The sequence below is a fragment of the Drosophila elegans genome, unplaced genomic scaffold (genome assembly GCF_018152505.1).
Source record: "Drosophila elegans isolate 14027-0461.03 unplaced genomic scaffold, ASM1815250v1 contig_476, whole genome shotgun sequence".
In the NCBI taxonomy this organism is placed as follows: Eukaryota; Metazoa; Arthropoda; class Insecta; order Diptera; family Drosophilidae; genus Drosophila; species Drosophila elegans.
Window position 1 is genome coordinate 23,670,593 of NW_024545863.1, and position 17,819 is coordinate 23,688,411.

At 43.2% G+C, this 17,819-nt stretch overlaps 5 protein-coding genes across 7 annotated transcripts; 2 read left to right on the forward strand and 3 right to left on the reverse strand.

Annotated features, from left to right (window-relative positions):
• Window positions 1-1,040: 1,040 nt before the first annotated feature.
• LOC108137010 (protein hemingway) lies at window positions 1,041-3,447 on the forward strand. Of its 3 annotated transcripts, XM_017258510.2 has the most exons (6): window positions 1,041-1,481; window positions 1,554-2,150; window positions 2,213-2,347; window positions 2,408-2,937; window positions 2,993-3,152; window positions 3,210-3,447. In XM_017258510.2, exons 1-6 carry the CDS (start codon window positions 1,230-1,232, stop codon window positions 3,348-3,350), a joined length of 1,815 nt encoding a protein of 604 aa, XP_017113999.1. In that variant the 5' UTR covers window positions 1,041-1,229; the 3' UTR covers window positions 3,351-3,447. The 3 variants fall into 3 exon arrangements, with proteins under 3 accessions (XP_017113999.1, XP_017113997.1, XP_017113998.1); XM_017258508.2 differs by having other exon boundaries at window positions 1,042-1,481; window positions 2,213-2,937; XM_017258509.2 differs by having other exon boundaries at window positions 1,042-1,481; window positions 2,213-2,937; window positions 3,213-3,447.
• On the reverse strand, window positions 3,403-5,315 carry LOC108137011 (Werner Syndrome-like exonuclease). The gene is made up of 7 exons (XM_017258511.2): window positions 5,219-5,315; window positions 5,090-5,161; window positions 4,924-5,031; window positions 4,655-4,860; window positions 4,289-4,513; window positions 3,982-4,225; window positions 3,403-3,925 (listed from the first exon to the last, which is right to left on the reverse strand). The coding sequence occupies exons 1-7, from the start codon at window positions 5,276-5,278 to the stop codon at window positions 3,770-3,772; spliced, it is 1,071 nt and encodes a 356-aa protein (XP_017114000.1). The 5' UTR covers window positions 5,279-5,315; the 3' UTR covers window positions 3,403-3,769.
• A 162-nt stretch (window positions 5,316-5,477) lies between these two features.
• Window positions 5,478-6,758, forward strand: LOC108137031 (nucleoporin Nup43). The gene is made up of 2 exons (XM_017258531.2): window positions 5,478-5,840; window positions 5,905-6,758. The coding sequence occupies exons 1-2, from the start codon at window positions 5,555-5,557 to the stop codon at window positions 6,699-6,701; spliced, it is 1,083 nt and encodes a 360-aa protein (XP_017114020.1). The 5' UTR covers window positions 5,478-5,554; the 3' UTR covers window positions 6,702-6,758.
• Window positions 6,759-7,752: 994 nt separating this feature from the next.
• LOC121467617 (histidine-rich glycoprotein) lies at window positions 7,753-8,303 on the reverse strand. Its single transcript, XM_041709600.1, has one exon. The coding sequence runs from the start codon at window positions 8,301-8,303 to the stop codon at window positions 8,124-8,126; it is 180 nt and encodes a 59-aa protein (XP_041565534.1). The 3' UTR covers window positions 7,753-8,123.
• Window positions 8,304-8,360: 57 nt separating this feature from the next.
• Window positions 8,361-13,716, reverse strand: LOC108136701 (protein glass). The gene is made up of 5 exons (XM_017258026.2): window positions 13,463-13,716; window positions 12,626-12,762; window positions 12,231-12,361; window positions 9,171-10,684; window positions 8,361-8,508 (listed from the first exon to the last, which is right to left on the reverse strand). The coding sequence occupies exons 2-5, from the start codon at window positions 12,669-12,671 to the stop codon at window positions 8,361-8,363; spliced, it is 1,839 nt and encodes a 612-aa protein (XP_017113515.1). The 5' UTR covers window positions 12,672-12,762; window positions 13,463-13,716.
• Between the last annotated feature and the right edge of the window lie 4,103 nt (window positions 13,717-17,819).

The following is a 17,819-nucleotide window of genomic DNA, read 5'->3' on the forward strand; positions in this document are numbered from 1 at the left end:
GGAGAGGAATTTACGAGGGAGGGGGGGACTGAGAGGACAGCATCGAGAACGCCGCTCGCAATATTTACAAATTGAAGCTACTAGGCGGCGGATTTCGACGCCGCTTCGCCTTTCATTCAACTGTCAAATTGCGGAAGAGACCCTCAGAGAGAAATGTCCAAAAGAGAGAGAGGAGGTGAGAGACTAAGAGAATGTCCTCTAGCGGAAGCTCGTTTGCACAGAGGCGCTGGCACATGAGCTTTAAGGGGCTGTTTAAAATGTATTATTGTTTTGGGCTTTATCAAATTTAAGCTTTAGCATAAAAACATATTATTATTCACGATCCATTCTTTATTTCTTTTAAAATATTAAAAAACTATATATAATATAACTTACAAAAAAAAAGACTTCATTATTTCATCAATACAATTTTTTCGTGAGAAGCTTACTATTTTTTACTGAATTTGTACGTTTTTTCGTTTCTACTTAAATTGAAAAAATGATTTACACTAAACAATAATAATTGAGTACGTTCAGTAATAATAATTAATAAATATTATGTTTTTTTCTCTTTTAGCTGAAGTTTTTGTAGTTTTGATTGTAGTTTTTTGTCGAAGAGCTTTCTAAAATAGCTATTCTTTACTGAAACGCACTCCATTAAAATGTTTCAATCAGTAAATAATTTTTTTTCGATGCTGGTGCCACCACTTAGTTAATTTATTTAGTGTTTTCAATAATGAGCCCAACAAAAGCCGGTAAGTGCTGCTGCGGCAACCAACAACAAATCGCCTGCGCCTGCTCCGTCGTCCAGGACAACCGCTGGCTAAAATAAATAAATTCCCAGGTGTCAAGTGGTGGGTGGGTGGTGGTGGGCTCCAGTCGATGGTTGGCAGCGCCACCGCAAGGCAGCCAAAGAGTCAAAGTTGCGAGAGGCGTGGAATGCGGCAAGTTGTCATAAAGGGGAAAGACGGAGGAGGAGCACCTGCCCCAACTTGGGGGGCCAGGTGTCAATCAAAAGAACGCATCAAACTCGCTGGAAATCGAACGCAGTAAACAAATAGCTACTACTCAGGCTGGCATCAAAATTCAGAGTTACCGGGCTTGCGAAGTTTCGGCAGTTCTCGATACAAACTACAAAAAGACACACGTATTCCTCGAAAAGTTCGACAACGTTTTTCCCCCCACAACAAAAAACACCTTAAGGAAAGCAAGAATTTGCTGATAAGGCCAACGAAGGATAAGATTACAGGATGTCGGAAGCTGGAGAAAACTCTGATGAGGAGTACTATGCAGAGGAGTCCTTCGAGGAGGACTCGCAATCGGAGGTGGAGGACCAGGTGCCAGCGGAAGAAGAGGAAGAAGTGGAGGAAGAGGAAGAATGTGAGGATGAGGATGAGCAGAATGTTGAGACCAAGGAGCTCGATCCAAACATAGCTAGCCTGCTGGAGGAGAGCGACACGCAGAGCGAAAGTGATATGGAGGCCGAGTTCCTTCGCGGAAACGTAAGTCCTCCCTTCCAGGAGCTGACCATTTCCCAATTCAGCCTTAATCCCCAACCCACACCACGCCCACAGCCACACGCCCGTCGCCAGATGGCAGCCCGATTCTCTGGCGGTTTCAATCGCGATCGCATGGTATCCTACATGAGCTCCTCGTCGGAGGACGAGAGCCAGGTGGTCATCACCAAGACGGTGGCCGAGGTCAATCAACTCAGTCTGCGACTGGACACGTCTGTGGAGGATGAGACGCCCTCGGTGCGCACTCTGATGCCAGGCAGTGCCCATTCCCCGACTAAGGATGAGAGCGAGGACGAGGACGATGGGGAGGACGACGAGGATGCTGAAGTCGAGGAAGTCGAAGAGGAGGAGGAACTTCAAGGAGACGAGGACGATGCCCAAAGCGATGGCACCATGGACTCGAACGATGGTCGCCAACCCGTTGAAGGTAGCGATGAGGAGGACGGCACGGATGTGGAAGTGGAGCAACTGGAGGAGGACGAGCCACTAGTCACCGCAGTGTGCAAAAAAAATGTGCAGCTGCCTCAGGAGGACATTGTTTCGCTGGTGGATGCCAGCGACAACAGCAGTGAGCACAGTGTGGTCACCATGGGTGCGCCAGGTGACGAGACGGATGTTACCCTGGCAGATGACTCTCCCCGGTTCCGAAAGCAGGCAAGTTTAAACAAGAATCCTTTTCATAACGATGACATACTATATATTTAAAAAAAACGCAGCATCCGGAAACCGAAACAGAGTCTAAAAAAGTTATTGAGAGAACAGATCCTGAGGAGCATCAAATGGAAACTCCCATTCAAAACCTCATTGAGCTTGCCGATGCCTCGCTAGCCCAGCAACCTGATCTGGCAAGAGTGCGATACTTGGAACAGCAAATGACCCAGATGTCGGAGATAATTATGAAATCCTTCCAGATCAATGGAGGAGCGCCCAATAGCCAGGCATTCGAGCAACTTGCCATGGCCACGGAGCTTATGCAACAGCGCAGTCACAGGCTCGAGGAAACTGAATCTGAGATGGCTTCGATGACGGAATCGGCAATGACCAGTCCCCGAAGCTTGGGAGGAGGTAGACCACCGATCAGGATGCATGTGCAGCGCTCCCAGGAGGCGTTAGTCACAACGCGATCTTCAAGGCTGGTCAGACCGAAGTGCAGGTGTCCCTCGGAATCGGATCTTCTCGTGCAGGAGCAGGAACTGGAAATGGGCCAGCAGTTGGGCCAGAGTCTGGAACCGAACGTGCGGGATCTGGGCATAGGAATGGGCGAAGGTTACTTTGTGGACGAGTGTGGGCAGGGAGATGGTCTCATGAGGCATCCGCAACAGCGCAAACCGCCGGAGTCTAACAGGCGAGCCAACAGCGGGACTCCGAGCAGCTTCAACAGCGATGCCTGCGAATATCCTATTAATGTCTCGCGTTCCCGCTGCTCCAACGATAAGGTCAAGTGAGTACTCCGTATGTAAGCTTTAGCCAACTATATTAACTATTTATCTGTTTAGCTACAAAAATGCGGGGCGCAAGAGCTACAGTTTTACGAATCCACAGCTACGTGAGATCGAGCGCCAGAACCAGATCCTACTCCGAAAGATGATGACGGTGAAGCCGACGGCCACAATCAAAGCGAGCACCAGTAGCCTGAAGTTCAACGCCCCCGAGAAGGTAAGTTTTTTTTGGATGGGAATGGCTGTGCAAGACTGATCATCCATTTTGTCACAGCAGCGACAACAGCCGCCGGCGCCGCGCCTTTCCAGCGCTGCCGTAAACCGGAAGAAGTTCCAGCGCCAAGTCGATCTGGACAACGATCTGCTCAAGCGGAAACTCGAAGCTATCGGCACCCGGCGACCGCAATTCAAGTGATGCCTCCAAAGGCAGCTCCAACTGTGTTCATTATGTGTTTAGAAGTGTTAAATGCGAATTTACAAAATTAAAATTTATTGCAAGTTGTGAAATGTAAGGATCTGTAATCCTAATCTAATTCTGGGGTACTCAAAAGCTTAACTAAGCTTGATAAAAAAAATCTAGCAAGTTGTTGAAATGCAATAGTTAGTCAGTCAATTGCAAAAATATGTTTTTGTGTAAAATTCTAAAAACTTTTCCTAAAATGTTAGTTAAATTTAAATATCAAATTGAAATATTACAAAGAATAAAAGTCTAATCATTTTTCAATGCAAGTTATAAATTTAAGATTGTATAAGTAAAAATAATTGAACTGGGGAAAAAGCCCACAAAAATCTTAACAAATTTGACAATAATCTTTTGTATAAAATTAAAACAGCTCACAGAGTCACCTCGTTAATCTTGGTCAGAAAAGTTTCTCCCAAGGCTTTAACAGCTTTAAAGGCTGCATCTCCGTTCTGATCCTTAAACTCTTCTTCATTTTTGAGCTTTGCCTTCTCGCGCCGCTCCAATTCCCGATAGATAACCTGACCAATCTGTAATAAAAGTCAATTTTAAAGAAGTTTGCTTACAAAAATGCATTTCAACCTACATAGACATCGATGGCTGCATACATCAGTTGATTCTCGTCCAGCGGAATGACATGCCACTTGCTCATGCGCACCTTCTTGTTCTTGTCCACGGCCTTCTTGGCTATAAAGTTGGTTAAACGGTCTAAGCTCCAGCGACCGCCAGTCTCACAAACCTCATTGCACCACACGCCCAAGTCCACGCACTTTTCAATCAGGGGTTCCGCGGAAACCTCGGTAAAGTCACGCGCCAGCTTGCGGAAATCACTGGAAAATTATGAATTCGTCGACTTAATTAAGTTTTTAAATTTTTTGTATGTTGTTACTGACTTCTTTATGTTCACACCATGCAGGCGCACTTTGGGATGATTGATTAGGGCCACCAAGGCAGCGGGCAGCTTCTTAAGATTGGTCAACTGGTAGATATAGCAACACTTCTCGTCCACGCAAATTTGGATGACGGCGGACTTGCCAGGGCCAGTTTGAAAGGAGAAGGGCCACTCCATGTCAAAGGCCATTGGCACTACGTCATCCTTCTGCTTCTCCACCCATTGCCTGGTGAAGAAATATGGAAAATTTCAATTAGTTCATCTATCTTATATTTGCTTTTTGGTGCTAGCCCCAAATAACCTTTCCTTGCGCTTCACTCGCTTGTTAGTTATGACAATGACCCTTATAATTCGCCTCTTAACTTACAAAACATCGTCAGCGGATGCTGCTATATCCTGACTCTCCGTAAAGTACTTGATAGCCCCCTTGTACTTAATGAATGGTAGCTTCTCTGGTTTTTCCTTTTCCGGGGAAGGAGGTCCATCCTCTGCCATGGAACGTGTGCTCCTTGTGACTCGGGAACTCCTGCGCTTGGGCGGATTCTCACTATCCGCCTCAACCTTCTCATCCTTCTATAAAAGCAGTCATCCATTATATTTATTTACATATGTATAAACATTTAATGGATTGCTTACCACTTCTGGAGTATCTAAAGCCTTTCGCTTGGAAGCCGGTCTGCCAGGTCTGCCTGCTTTTGTTTGCTTTGGGGTATTGTCCTCGCCTGTATTTTCCTTGTCTTTCAACTGCAGAACAGAATGATTAATAATAATAATAATAATATAAAATATTAAAAGTAAGTACCTCCTTTGGAGTATCATTTTTCAATTGTTTGGCTGGCATTTTGGGAGTCTCCTTTTTAACGACCGGTTTCTCCTACAAAATATTGTGAGCATTTATTTACCCCCTCACCGTTTTGATAATTTCACTTACCTGGTTGGACACAGCATTTGTTTTCGACTTAATAGGCATTTTAATTAGGTATTTGTCCATCACCCGCGTTTTTTGCTTTTGCTTCTTTGATGTTTTGTTTACTGATATTTCCCGCCAAAAGAATAGAGTGGCAGCAGCATTAAAGTACCAATTTAAATTTAGCTACTTTCACGCTAGATCTAATATATTTGCCTACCGCATTAAAATACTAGAAAGTTATTCCCGATAAATTCAAATGCACTTTGCCCACTCTGTTCACACTAAACCAGAAGCCGCATTGGAGCCAAAACATAATTTTGTTTATATTGCAAAATCTTTTTTAAATTAACTTAAAAGATGTCAATGGCAAACGTGTCCACCCACTACATTTCGGAGAAGGTGGCCCGGGTACGCTGGCTACCGGAGCAACTGCAGCAGAGCGAGCGATTCGTCACCGGTAGCTGGGACATGGACAGGAACTTTGTGCGCCTCTGGAGGCTGCAGGCGAACCAATATGCCACCGCCACAGAATCGGACAATGTGGACCAGACGCCGCGCTGCATGGATAAAGTGGCGATGGAAGACGACGTGACCGCCATGGAGTTCGTGGACAACGACACGCTGGCTGTCAGCTGTGCGGATGGTAAGAATTTAAGACATTTCCTGTTAAGAAGCTCTTGCATTTTTTTCTTTTTATTCACAATCAGGTCATCTCAGCGTGCTGAACGTTCAACGAGCCGTGGAGGAGGATCAGATCCAGCGCACGGCTCGGTCCGGAAGGTTGCACTGCTTCCAGCGCAGCCAGGAGTCGGCTCCTTGCACCGACCTCTCAGTCTACGGCACGGATATCGCCACCGCTGGCGAGGATGGATGCGTGAACATCGTCTCCGTTGCAAATGTGCGTCAGGTGAAACGCACAATCGAGGCAGACAGCATGGCGCTGTTCTCGATTTGCTATGTCAGCCAGCAGGAACTGGTGACCGCCAATCGGATGGGCGTAATCCGATTGCTGGACGCCCGTGTGGCCACCGAGGCACAGCCGAAGACCACCTTCACGGTGGCCTCCCAGGATGACAAGTCCTCGAACTTTGTCTCGTCGCTCGCCACGCATCCTATGCAACAGCACATCCTGCTCTGCGGCAGCGAGGAGGGTTCCATAACGGTGTGGGATCTGCGCAACCTAAACTATCCCGCCTCCTATCTCAGCGCCCACCAAAGTCCCATCAACGAGATTGGCTTCCATCGCAAGGATCCCACCAAACTCTTCACGGCCGCAGAGGGTGGAGAGGTGTGGATGTGGTCGGAGAACAAGGTGCTCGGGGGCGACTCAAACAAGAACGGCCTTAGTCCCTGGCTGTCTGGGGATCGAGTACGTTCCCTGGTCGATGTGGAGGGCGTTCTGAGCAACATCCGCAAGGCTGTCAACTCCTTTGATGTCCACGGAAGTCGTCTGGTCTGCGGAGCCGATACGGAGGCCGTTTACCTAGTCGACCACATTGCCTGAACGCTTTGTAAGCTTTGTAATATCTTTTTCTACATTATATAATTTTTCACTTGTTAATTCAGCAATTTGTTTTCATTCAAAAATTCTTGCTCAAATAATGCCACCGGCATTATAAAATCGAGGTAGATATTTTTGTTTTTATCGATATTTTTAGAGAGTATCTTACATTACTTTGAGAATAAGCGTTTCCGACCCAGTTTATTGATTCAGTTCATAATTTAGGTTTTATTTGTTTTTGCTATTATTCAAATTTCATATTTTATTTATAATTTTCTTTGATATATTCAAAAATTGACTTAAATCAAAGCACCTTTCCTACATCTACAACTAAGTATAGCTTAATTTAATTATATTCGTGTTTAGGCTTTTAAGTGAATTATTCCTTGACAATTCCAATTTTAATATTCTCGTTTTGGGTGCTGCTGTGTTGGTTGGTCCTATGATTAGACCTCATATCCGACTTAATTCCTATTTCGTTGGCTAATTTGGAATAGATTTATGCGTGTTTTCAACTACCTTATTTTAGCACGGATAAACTAACTTGGACTCAAAACGTATTATGCTAGGTGATTATAATAAATACAGTATTTATATGTATGTACAGTGCAGCGCTTAGGCCTACATTTGTTCGACTCTCCGCAATCAAACAGAAATTTTTATTTGAGCATATTTAACTGCATTTGGGTTAGGATCTGGTGAATGAGAATACAACCTCTAAGCTTACATCTTCTGTAAAGGCGTAAACTTTAAGAGATTTCTCAGTTTTCATTGAAATGTTAAGATATAATATCTAAAAGAGGAACCGTAATAATTTTTCTAAAGGAAAGCGTCATAAGACATACAGTTGCGGAAAAAATAACATAAAGGTATGGGGTCAACCTTTCTTCTATGATATTGAAGGAAAGTGTTCCTTTTCATTTACCTTTCAATATACTGACCTAATTTTTAAATTAAAAAGTGAAAAACTCTTTTTGTCTCAATCCTTTTTGAAAATATATATAAATAGTATACCCATGATAAGTTTGGGTTTTTATATTTTCCCCATATATTTTAGATTCACGAAAATAAAAAAAAAATGCTAAAAGTTGCTTTTAAACTATTTTTGATTGATATTTCCATAAGCTAAAATACTACTGTTATTTTGACGGCAATTGTATAATTCGTTGCAAAAAAATTTTAAGAAGTTATAGATTGAAAGAATTACATAATTGTATTGCAACTGAAAGATATATTATCTTATAGTTAACATGTTAAAATTTAGGAGATTTAATGTTCAAGATGTTTTCGAAATCTCTTATAATCCCCAGATAATTTTTTTTAGTTAAACTTTGTTCATTAGATTTCTTCAGTGACAGTATCTGGTAGATGCTTCCTATAGTTAAGATTTTCTTCTCAGAGTCCCCTAGTTCTAGGGCCCTAGCCCTAGTAGAATCGTTCAAACTTGGGTGGCTTGTTGAGTGCGCAGAAATAATACCCTGAATAGTTTTGTGTGGCTCCGGGTGGAGTGTAGTCGCCGATGCTGTAGTTCCCGTAGTCGTAGTTTCCCATGTGGGCGTGGTGGTGATGATGGTGCTGGTGGTGCTGGTGGTGCTGGTGGTGCATGTGGTGTGTGTGCGGGGGGTGGTAGTGCTGGAAGCCGCCTGCACTCCTTGGCTTTTGTCATGTGAGGAGGCTGTTGCCACCCCCGCCTGCGCCTTCGCCTGCGACGCCTGTTCCACCATTGCTGCCGCCGCTCCCATTGTTGTTGTTGTTATTGTTGTTGCCGTGGACGCGCATGTGCCGATTCAGATTTCCCGACTGCGAGAATCTGTGGGGGAATGGGCAAAAAAGGCAATTAACTCGAGTTCCACCTTTCAGGTAATGGAATGAACAGTAGGGGCTTGAAAAAAAAAAAAAAACAGCACTGGACATTTGTGGATGCCTTAGTCTCTATTGCTATCAAAAAGTCAAAAATCGAATGTCTAAATTCAAACAAATAGATTATTTAATATTTCACCGCTGATGAGTTCTCTGATCTTAGTCTTTTAAAGAGATTATTAAAAGTTTTCTACCAAAAATGACTGAAAATCTTTTTGTTATAAGTAAAAAAAAAACTAATTAACTAAAAAACTAACTAAAACTAAGAAAATATAACATTTAATTTTTACAATTTTTAAAATGACATTCTCTTTATTAAGCAAAACAACTATTTTTAACTAACTTAACAAGATTTTTTTAAAGACTGCATAAATGTCTAAGTAAATCCGAAATATTATTTACTTTAAGTTTATGCAGCTAAGAAAGGCTGCTAAACAAAATGTCGAATAATGGCTTTATACTCTCAATCAAAACATATTTTTGGGATTTATAAGTATTATTTTAGCATTAAACATAGTTTATAGTTTCAATACTAATTGAAAGAAACTCTCAACGAATTTAAATCTGTATTCCCGTGAAAAGTATTTTTACGGCGGTTGTAGGAGGACTCACCTGAGCAGGCAGAGCTTGCACTGGTAGGGCTTCTCGCCGCTGTGGATTCGCAGGTGCTTGGTGAGGGTGCTGCTGTCCGAGAAGGACTTCTTGCAGGAGGAGCAGCGGTACGGCCGCTCGCCGGAGTGGGTGCGCATGTGCGTGGTGACGCTGGAGCTCTGCGAGAAGCGTCGGTCGCAGATGGGGCAGCGGAACGGCTTCTGGCCGGTGTGTGTGCGTACGTGGGCCGTCAGGTTGGCGGCCTGCGAGAAGCTCTTGTTGCAGTCGGGGCAGCGGTAGGGTCGCTCGCCGGAGTGAGTCCGCAGGTGGGTCTTGAGCGTGCTGGGTCGGGCGTATGTCTTGCCGCACAGCCGGCACAGATTGGGCTTCATCTCGCCGCCACTGCTGCCCTCGTCCCCGTCCAGCTCCTCGTTGCTGTCCTCCTCGTCCTCGAAGGCGGAGAGGCTCAGGCCGAGGGCGGCAGCCTGGTAGCTGCTGGGGCTCTTGTGGGGCGGCGTGTATCCCTGGTTGCCCACCCCCACCCCGGTGGTGGGGTAGTATCCACCCAGGGCGGAGTTGGACGGCGGCGAGGGCGACTCCTTTTCGCCCACCGTCAGCGGGGGCAGGGAACCCAAGCCGGTGGGTGCCGGGGCCCGGAAGTCCGCCGTAAAGGAGTACGTGGCCGAGGCGGGATAGTGGCCGGGACTGAGGAGCGGCGGATATAGCACATTGACCGCCGCCGCTGCTGCGGCCGCCGAAGAGGAGTTGCTCGGCGGCGTCCAGTTCATCTGGGAACACTGCATGGGCACCCCGCCGGCATCCCCCGCCCCATAGCCATGGTGCATGGTCATGTTCATGCTGACATTCACACTCATGCTGGGGTACATGGCAGCCGCCGGCGGAGGAGGAGGTGCAGCGGTGCCAGCTGTCCCGGAATCATAGTAGCAGGCAGCCGGGTTACCCGCTCCACTGGAGCCACCATTGCTGCCAATACTATTTGCTGCGCTGCTTTGGAGCAGCGAGTTGCCCACGTGCGATGTCTGGTGCTGTTGGGATTGCTGCTGGTGCTGTTGGTGCTGCGAGTGCATCTGGCCGTGGCCGTGGCCGTGGCTGTGGGAATTGGGCGAGATGAGCATCTGGTGCGGATGCACCGTGTAGGAGAGCGAGGCCTGGTGCGGATTGCCGGCGGCGAAGTTGTAGGAGGCGCCGCAGGGCGAGAAGGGGAACAGGCTGGGCAGCGGATCAATGTCCAGCGGCGGCAGGCCGGGGAATGTGGAGGCCATCTCGTCGGTGCTCCAGTAGCCGTGGTTCCCGGAGGGCCCCTCTCCGGCGCCGTTGTTGATGCTCCCGTTGCCGCTGCTCGCCGGCGGTGTGGTGCTGATCTGGATGTGGCCGCCGCCGATGCCCACGCCCACTCCAATCGTGGGATCAAAGCAGCCGCCGCAGTCGAAGTCGCTGCTGGTCAGCGAGGAGATGGGCAGGGCGGTGCTGCCCTGGCAGGATAAACAGCCGACGCAGGAAGCGGCGCACTCTTGCTGCACAACCGGAAACGGAAACGAAAATGCAAATGGAGAGCAAGGCAACCGGTTATAAGATAACAAAACTAGTTTCAAATCGTCGGATCTTTATTTATAGAACACAACGTAGCATATTCTTTAGAATATTTAATGTAATTTTAAATTTTTAGTTTCATTTTTACATTGCTTTAAAAATACCTTGAATAACTAATTCTGCTGTGATAAAACCTGAATCTAAATCCGTTTACCAAAAGTAACCGATTCTGTGGGCGCAACCTGTTAATATTTCTCAACTATTTAAAATTTAAATCGTTAAATATGTTACATTTTGTGGGTCGATGAGTTTTTAAGCTTCAATTGATAAAATAACTCTGCTAGCATTACTCGTATTTTCTAGTCAGTTCTGTAATAATATAATAATAATTGTTCATATTTCTTTCTTTTTTTCTAGTTTATATTTTGCAATTTACAAAAAAGTGGAAAATAAGAGTTCCTTTTTATACCCTTGCAGAGGGTATTATAATTTCAGTCAGAAGTTTGCAACGCAGTGAAGGAGACGTTTCCGACCCTATAAAGTATATATATTCTTGATCAGCATCACTAGTAGAGTCGATCTAGCCATGTCCGTCTGTCCGTCCGTCTGTCCGTCCGTTTATATGCAAACTAGTCTCTCAGTTTTAAAGCTATCTGCATGAAACTTTCCCAAAAGTTGTCTTTCTATTGCAGGTAGTATATAAGTCGGAACGAGCCGGATCGGACGACTATAGCATATAGCTCCCATAGGAAAAATAAATGAAAAAAAATTATAACTTTGCTGTTTTTTAATTTTTTGTTTAGTTCTTCGAGATATAGTAATGGTTAAATATTTCAGAATTATGTTTTAAATTTCATCAAAATCGGACGACTATAGCATATAGCTCCCATAGGAACAATCGGAAAAATAAATGAAAAAAAATTATAACTTTTCTGTTTTTTAATTTTTTGTTTAGTTCTTCGACATATAGCAATGTTTAATTATTTCAGAATTATGTTTTAAATTTTATCAAAATCGGACGTCTATAGCATATAGCTCCCATTGAAATAATAAAAATATATAAAATAACTATCTAATAATTGAGCTGCAAGTCATCATAGTTTCAATGTTTTTCAGCATATACTCAAGTAAATCATAATTTAAATGTTTTCAAAAGTATTTAATTCATGCAATAGCTGCAAGGGTATATGAACTTCGGCTTGCCGAAGTTTGCTTTCTTTCTTGTTTTATTTTTGTTATACAAACTGTAACAAATAAAATACAATTTTAACCGCGTTTTCTGATTTTCAATAAAAAAAAAGTAAGCTTTTCCTTTTGCTTCTGAAGAGTTTTTTTGGGCTTTCATTTCTTTTAACTATTTTTTGTTATTTACGGTCCCTGGTAATTACATTTCAACTAACACTGTGAGTGAATTTTAGGTGTAAAACTACCGATTTCGAGGGGTTTTGTTATCTGCCCAAAAAGCACAACCGAACGCGAAGAGTTTTCCGGAGAGATTAAACCCAGATCGAAAGGGATGCCAGGACTCACCTGCGGGCTGTCCAGCGCCAAGCCGAACAGGGGATTGTTGGGCACATAGCCCGTCTCTGGTTCCACAGGACCGCCGTTTGAGACATCGCACGATATGTACATAGCTCCACCCTCTTGATCTTCCAGGGAATCTGCGCAGCCAAAAAACAACCATTTAGACCACTGGAAGTGCGCCAGAGATGCCCGAAAAGAGCTCGCATCTCGTGGATACATTTTACTTTGTCCCATGACAACCACTGTGCCCATAGCTCCGCCCCTCGACACACACACACACACAAACACACACAATCGACACGAGAGACCGCCATTTGCTTTGCTCTCTCAACTCAACTCGCGTATTTGTATCTGTGTATATGCATATCTGCTAAGGCATCTATGTGACGACGACAACTCACCCAGAATTAAGTTCAGGAGTTTGGAACCCTTATATAACAATCCCATGACATGACTCCAGTTCTGGAACGTTTGGGCTCAGGGCTCTTTGCTTTGTTTCTGCTTTTTCTACGTTTCATCTTGATGCGTTAAATTCCAACTGCAAGGCGAGGATAAGTCATTATTCGGATATACTTCTCCCGCTGCCAAAGTTCACTTCAGCTCTTTATTAAGTTTAAAATAATTATCATTCCACACTCAGGTATTCCCATATTTCCCTCTTTGTAATTTTAAAACACATTGCTTTAAAAATGAGTTATTATTAAGAGCTTTAACAGGTCAGATACAGTTTTAATAATATTTCATTGTCAAGTATGGGATAAGTTATTCAATTGCTGAACGACGAAGGACTCTACGGATATATGTTAATGTATTTGTCTTTAAAAAAAAAAATCGGAACAATATTTATACAAAAAGTAATTCTTCCAAGAGTTTGTTTTTAAACTGCCTTAATAACGCCTCATGTCTTTATGACTAATAATACAAAATCAATAATATCGCTGAGTTAAAAAATAGTTTGAAAATTCATTTTATTCAAGTTTTTAGAACTTTACAACACAATATTATTTAAAAGAGAGTTGTTCTTTGTAATTGAAACTCCTGTTCCTGGTATACGTTAGTATTGATTTAACTGGTTTTTACTGGCGGATAGTTATAGTTATATGTTTTATATTCAGCACATTACATTTTTATTTTATTTTTATATTGTTCACATTATTTGTTTTAGCATGCACCACTAGGAATTTGAAGTTGTTGTAAGTTTATAAATTGTTAGTTTAAAATCTAGTTCACTTTCGCACCTTCTAAATAGATTCACGAGCTGCATGATCTGAAGAACGCCAATAATTTAGGACACTTTAACTTGTTTTTCGATTTTTCGTAATATATTTTATTAAAGATCCTATTTAGTGTTTATGATTTTTAACGCGACAGTAATAACACACGATCGTTGTTCTCCGATTAGATATTTAAATTGGAATGTGGGGCCGTTGTGCAAGTTTTGAGTTTTCGAGTTGAGTGCGGGGAAAGAAGCGACTTTTGGCGATGAGCATAAGACGGCGACTAATTGTCATTTTCAGTTCGAGGCACCTCGGCCCAATATCGACTGACACATCGGCAGAGCGGCAGCAAAGCGACAACCGCAGAGGAAGAAGCGGGGTGCAAAAAAAAAATACTCACTTAATTATAAACAAGCGACAAAAGGGCGCAAAAGACAACGGCATCAATGTGGCAACAACAATCTCGCTCGCACTCGCACTCACACCCAGAGCCAGATATAATGACACAAGTACTGCAAGCACTACACACTACACACATTTGAGACCCTTGCTCGAAACACCCCCCTCTTCGCAGCAAATCATCCCATACTATACCATCCCATAGTATACTATATCCCATGCCATACCCACTCCATATCCAACAACCACCACAACAACGTTGCCGTCATCGTTGTCGGCCAACCAATGCGCTCCGTCTACCGGCTTTTGCGGCTACTACCCCTCTGCTGGTTCCACAACCCCTAGCCCCCGAACCCCCTCATCCCCCTCCCCGAGTACCGATCCCGCCCAGTCCGAGTTTCAGGCCCATTCATACGTGGCCAGCAACATCGGTAGAGGCAACATCGCCAGCAGGGAACAGCAACCAACAACCAGCAACAGCGGCTGCAGTTTTCAGTAGTTTTTATTTGTCACCCAATATCTTTACAGCTCGACACCAGATACCAACGAGACAGGGCTAAGAAAGAGTACACCTTTAAAAAATAAACACCAGCTATTAATATTTAATAGAAAGTTACAAATTTAGATTTTTACATATTAAGGTTTTGAAAGCAAGAAATATTATTGCTTCCAACCAATAATTAGAAATTTTGAAATACTCCTCAACAATGCATGAAACTCAAGTAAGTTAGTATATAAAATTGAAAAAAAGAACTCATCATTATAAATATGCATTTGTTTTGATCATAATCCTTAGTTCAGCGGATCTTTTTCATCTAAATATCTATTCCATTTTATTAGTTTATTTTGGTTGTTTTAAAATTTTTAAAATAAAGAATTTTTAAGCCGCTTAAGTTATTTAAACAATTCTTAGCCTTAACCTCATTGTAAAATTAAATGTAATTAAATTTTAAACTAAAAAAGGAGTATGAACTTGGCACTTTAAAACCCAATTTTAGCTTACCATAATGCCGTAACATAAATTACATTTTTTCTTAACATAATTTGTTAGAATGTTAAAGTATTTATTTAAGTTGTGCTACTTAGTTTCTGCAAAAATTCAATTCTTTTAGCTTAATTTCGTCCCAGTTTTAGATGACATCTTTCGAAATTGCTTTTGTCAGTGCAAGGGTTATTCGAGGGCGGGATAAGGGGTAGTTGGTTTGGTCTTGCCAACCATTGATCGTCTTCGTCGGCATTCTGCTTCCTTCGCTCCATTGTTTTGTGGTCAAGTGAGGCAGTCCATCAGGCCAAGTCGGCAACCCCTGGCTGCTTCTGTAACTTGTATCTTTGTATCTATGTATCTTTGTATCAGACCGTGTGTATCTGCTTCTGTTGCGCCCGTATCTTTATATCTCCGGTGCTAATTCTCAGTTGTAGCTCGGCCAATGAGGACTGTCTATCGATCGATTCTCTTGTCGCCGCGCCGACAATTGTGAATAGTTTGAATGTTATTTGATAGTTCGATTTGTGGTTGAAGCGGAAAAAGCTGGGAATAAATGGCAAGCCAGATGGAATAGCTAAGGAAACTTGTGAAACAATTGTCTATCCCAGATATATATATATAGGTAGCTGAGGAGGTATATCCGATATAGAGCCCAATTCAGAGCTATCCCCATCCAATCGAAAAAGTTCACACGCCCGAAAATGAATTCGCCAATTGACAAAATCAGTTGGGTGCAAGGGCTTGCATACATATCGAGCCATATCCCCCATATCGGTTTACCTCATCGATGGGAATTTCAGGTCAAACCCAGCCAGCGTCGTGTGTGTTAAAATCAGATCCACAGTCTGATCAGATCCGAACCAGTTTCTGTTTTTTACGTTCGGTTTCGGTGTCGGTTTCATGTCAACAACTTGGCTAAGGACATGAGCCCGTCTCTGCTGCCGATTGTCAGAACGGATTAGGATCCGCTCCTTGAGGTAGCTGGTAGCCAAGTCAATCCGGGTATCAATAACAATTAAAGCGATCCCTCAGGTGTGTTCAGGTGTCAGCTGATCAAACTGCCGCAGCAGCAGCATCTTCCACTTTCCCTCTGGCGACCGCAAAAGCTAATGAATCTGTGAATTTGCTACAAATTAAGCCGAAGGGTAAATCATTTTGAGCACCCTCTACCAGAGACCTGTTATCACACCAGCCCATCAACCACCTTATCACCGCACGTGGAATTGTTTGCCCAGAGGCTCATCGGTTGCTTCTGTTTGTTTTGCGTATTTAACTTGACAAACAATGGCAGGACATGATCCCTGGCTGACTTCCCATCCCTGCCCGGGACTCCCATGTTGCCACCAGCAACGCAAATTTCACTCATTTCCATTCTGCGTACATTTCGGTTTGGTTCGTTTCATTTCTTTTGCCTTCGCCGCTCTGTGTTCCGTTGTGTTGTGTATTGGCGAGGCTTCGAAAATCAATGAAATACTTTTTGGGCGGCACTGGTGGGGCTTCTCCTGGTTTTGGCTGCGCTTTGCTTTTTGTTCTGCCACTCAAGTCATTCAACATGTTAATGCCATTCGGTCATATTAGATGCCGGCTAAAAAGAGCTAAGCCAACTTGGTCCAAAGTGGGCGAGTAAGTCAGTTGGAGATAGTAATTAATTTTGAATTTCTTCGATTATTTAACTGTTTTTGTAAAATTCTGGATAACCCTAGTATACAAATTTTGATTTTCTGCCTTGTAATGCTCTATAAAGCTTGTTTTAGAGACATAGGCTCTTGAGATATTAGCATTTCGTTAGTCCATCAATTGTTTGTATATTTCCGAAAAATCGGACAGTAATTAATGCAGTTACAAGCACTTAAGCTAAAAACTAGGAATATTTTTATAATTTTTTAAAATGGTATTTTTCTATTTAATTAATGTTTTAATATAAGTAAGCAATTCTAAATCTTCTTCAAAATCAAATAAGAATTGAAAATGATATGTCTTGTTTCGTGAAAATTTGATTAAAAATTGGAGTATAATTTTTTAGTTTTATACAAGATGGCTTGAGCAACAATAATAATTTTTAGAATAAACGCATTTTAAATCTGTCTCACAAAATATTAGCTAGCATGTATTCATATTGTTCCTAGTCATAATTTAGAGAACCCTTGCTTGGATAACAATATTTCCTCTCGATGGATCGACAACTGTCGTCCTCTATATGGTTTCTACGATGTGCCCTGACTTAGTGGGAATGGTAAAGTTCTGGAACTGGAGTCCTTGGGACATCTGTGAGTGCAATCGGGCCGACTGCACACGCCCTCGCTGACGAAGGAGAGTATCGATGACCGCGTGACAGGCCGTTGACTGTCGTTGCCAGTTGACATTTGCCGGACAGGATGGAGAAGGACGAATCCGAACTGCAGTCCTGACAGCTGGACGAGCCGGGATCGGGACTGTCGCATAATTCACTTCTTATTAAAAACCTAAGCCAGCTTATTAAATGCGCGCGACTTATTACAAACCCTCGAGGAGAAGTATAAGTACGGCGAAGGACTCCCCCAAGAAAAGGAGACAACTACTTGAATTACAGCTGAACTTGGCCACAACAATGTCCTTTCGTCCTTTTGGACGTGTACTCACACTTGAGTGAAGCGCGCCAAATTGAATTTGTAAGGCGATACTTTCTGGGAAAACAAAGAGGGGGAAGAAGCAGAAGGGTTCACCACTGGCACTCCTTATCAATGGAGTTGGTATCCTGGAAAAGTGGTCAGGGGACAAACCAATGCAGCAATAAAAACGCACTCGTTGTTTGTTTTTTATTAGGGAATCACTTCCGCAAACAAACGCTGCGAGAAGATCTAATTGATGACGCACAAGTTTCTCACAGTAGCGAATTAAGGGCGTTTTGTACCTCAATTATCTGCGGTGCCGCACGCTCCGTTATCTTTAATGCCATTTTGGCAAACCGCAAATGATTATCCAGTAATCCTTTGGATAAATATTAAATTTCAATTA

Excerpts from the sequence above, each read along its gene's own strand:
- LOC108137010 (XM_017258508.2), top strand. The coding sequence starts at position 1,230 with ATGTCGGAAGCTGGAGAAAACTCTGATGAGGAGTACTATGCAGAGGAG. Across the intron at positions 2,151-2,212 it reads CTCCCCGGTTCCGAAAGCAG|CATCCGGAAACCGAAACAGA; the intron begins GCAAGTTTAAAC and ends AAAAAAACGCAG. Across the intron at positions 3,153-3,209 it reads AGTTCAACGCCCCCGAGAAG|CAGCGACAACAGCCGCCGGC; the intron begins GTAAGTTTTTTT and ends ATTTTGTCACAG.
- LOC108137011 (XM_017258511.2), bottom strand. The coding sequence starts at position 5,278 with ATGGACAAATACCTAATTAAAATGCCTATTAAGTCGAAAACAAATGCT. Across the intron at positions 5,032-5,089 it reads AAAATGATACTCCAAAGGAG|TTGAAAGACAAGGAAAATAC; the intron begins GTACTTACTTTT and ends TCTGTTCTGCAG. Across the intron at positions 4,514-4,654 it reads GCATCCGCTGACGATGTTTT|GCAATGGGTGGAGAAGCAGA; the intron begins GTAAGTTAAGAG and ends TTTCTTCACCAG.
- LOC108137031 (XM_017258531.2), top strand. The coding sequence starts at position 5,555 with ATGTCAATGGCAAACGTGTCCACCCACTACATTTCGGAGAAGGTGGCC. Across the intron at positions 5,841-5,904 it reads GGCTGTCAGCTGTGCGGATG|GTCATCTCAGCGTGCTGAAC; the intron begins GTAAGAATTTAA and ends ATTCACAATCAG.
- LOC121467617 (XM_041709600.1), bottom strand. The coding sequence starts at position 8,303 with ATGCACCACCAGCACCACCAGCACCACCAGCACCATCATCACCACCAC.
- LOC108136701 (XM_017258026.2), bottom strand. The coding sequence starts at position 12,671 with ATGGGATTGTTATATAAGGGTTCCAAACTCCTGAACTTAATTCTGG. Across the intron at positions 12,362-12,625 it reads ACTCCTGAACTTAATTCTGG|ATTCCCTGGAAGATCAAGAG; the intron begins GTGAGTTGTCGT and ends TTGGCTGCGCAG. Across the intron at positions 8,509-9,170 it reads TGCAAGCTCTGCCTGCTCAG|ATTCTCGCAGTCGGGAAATC; the intron begins GTGAGTCCTCCT and ends ATTCCCCCACAG.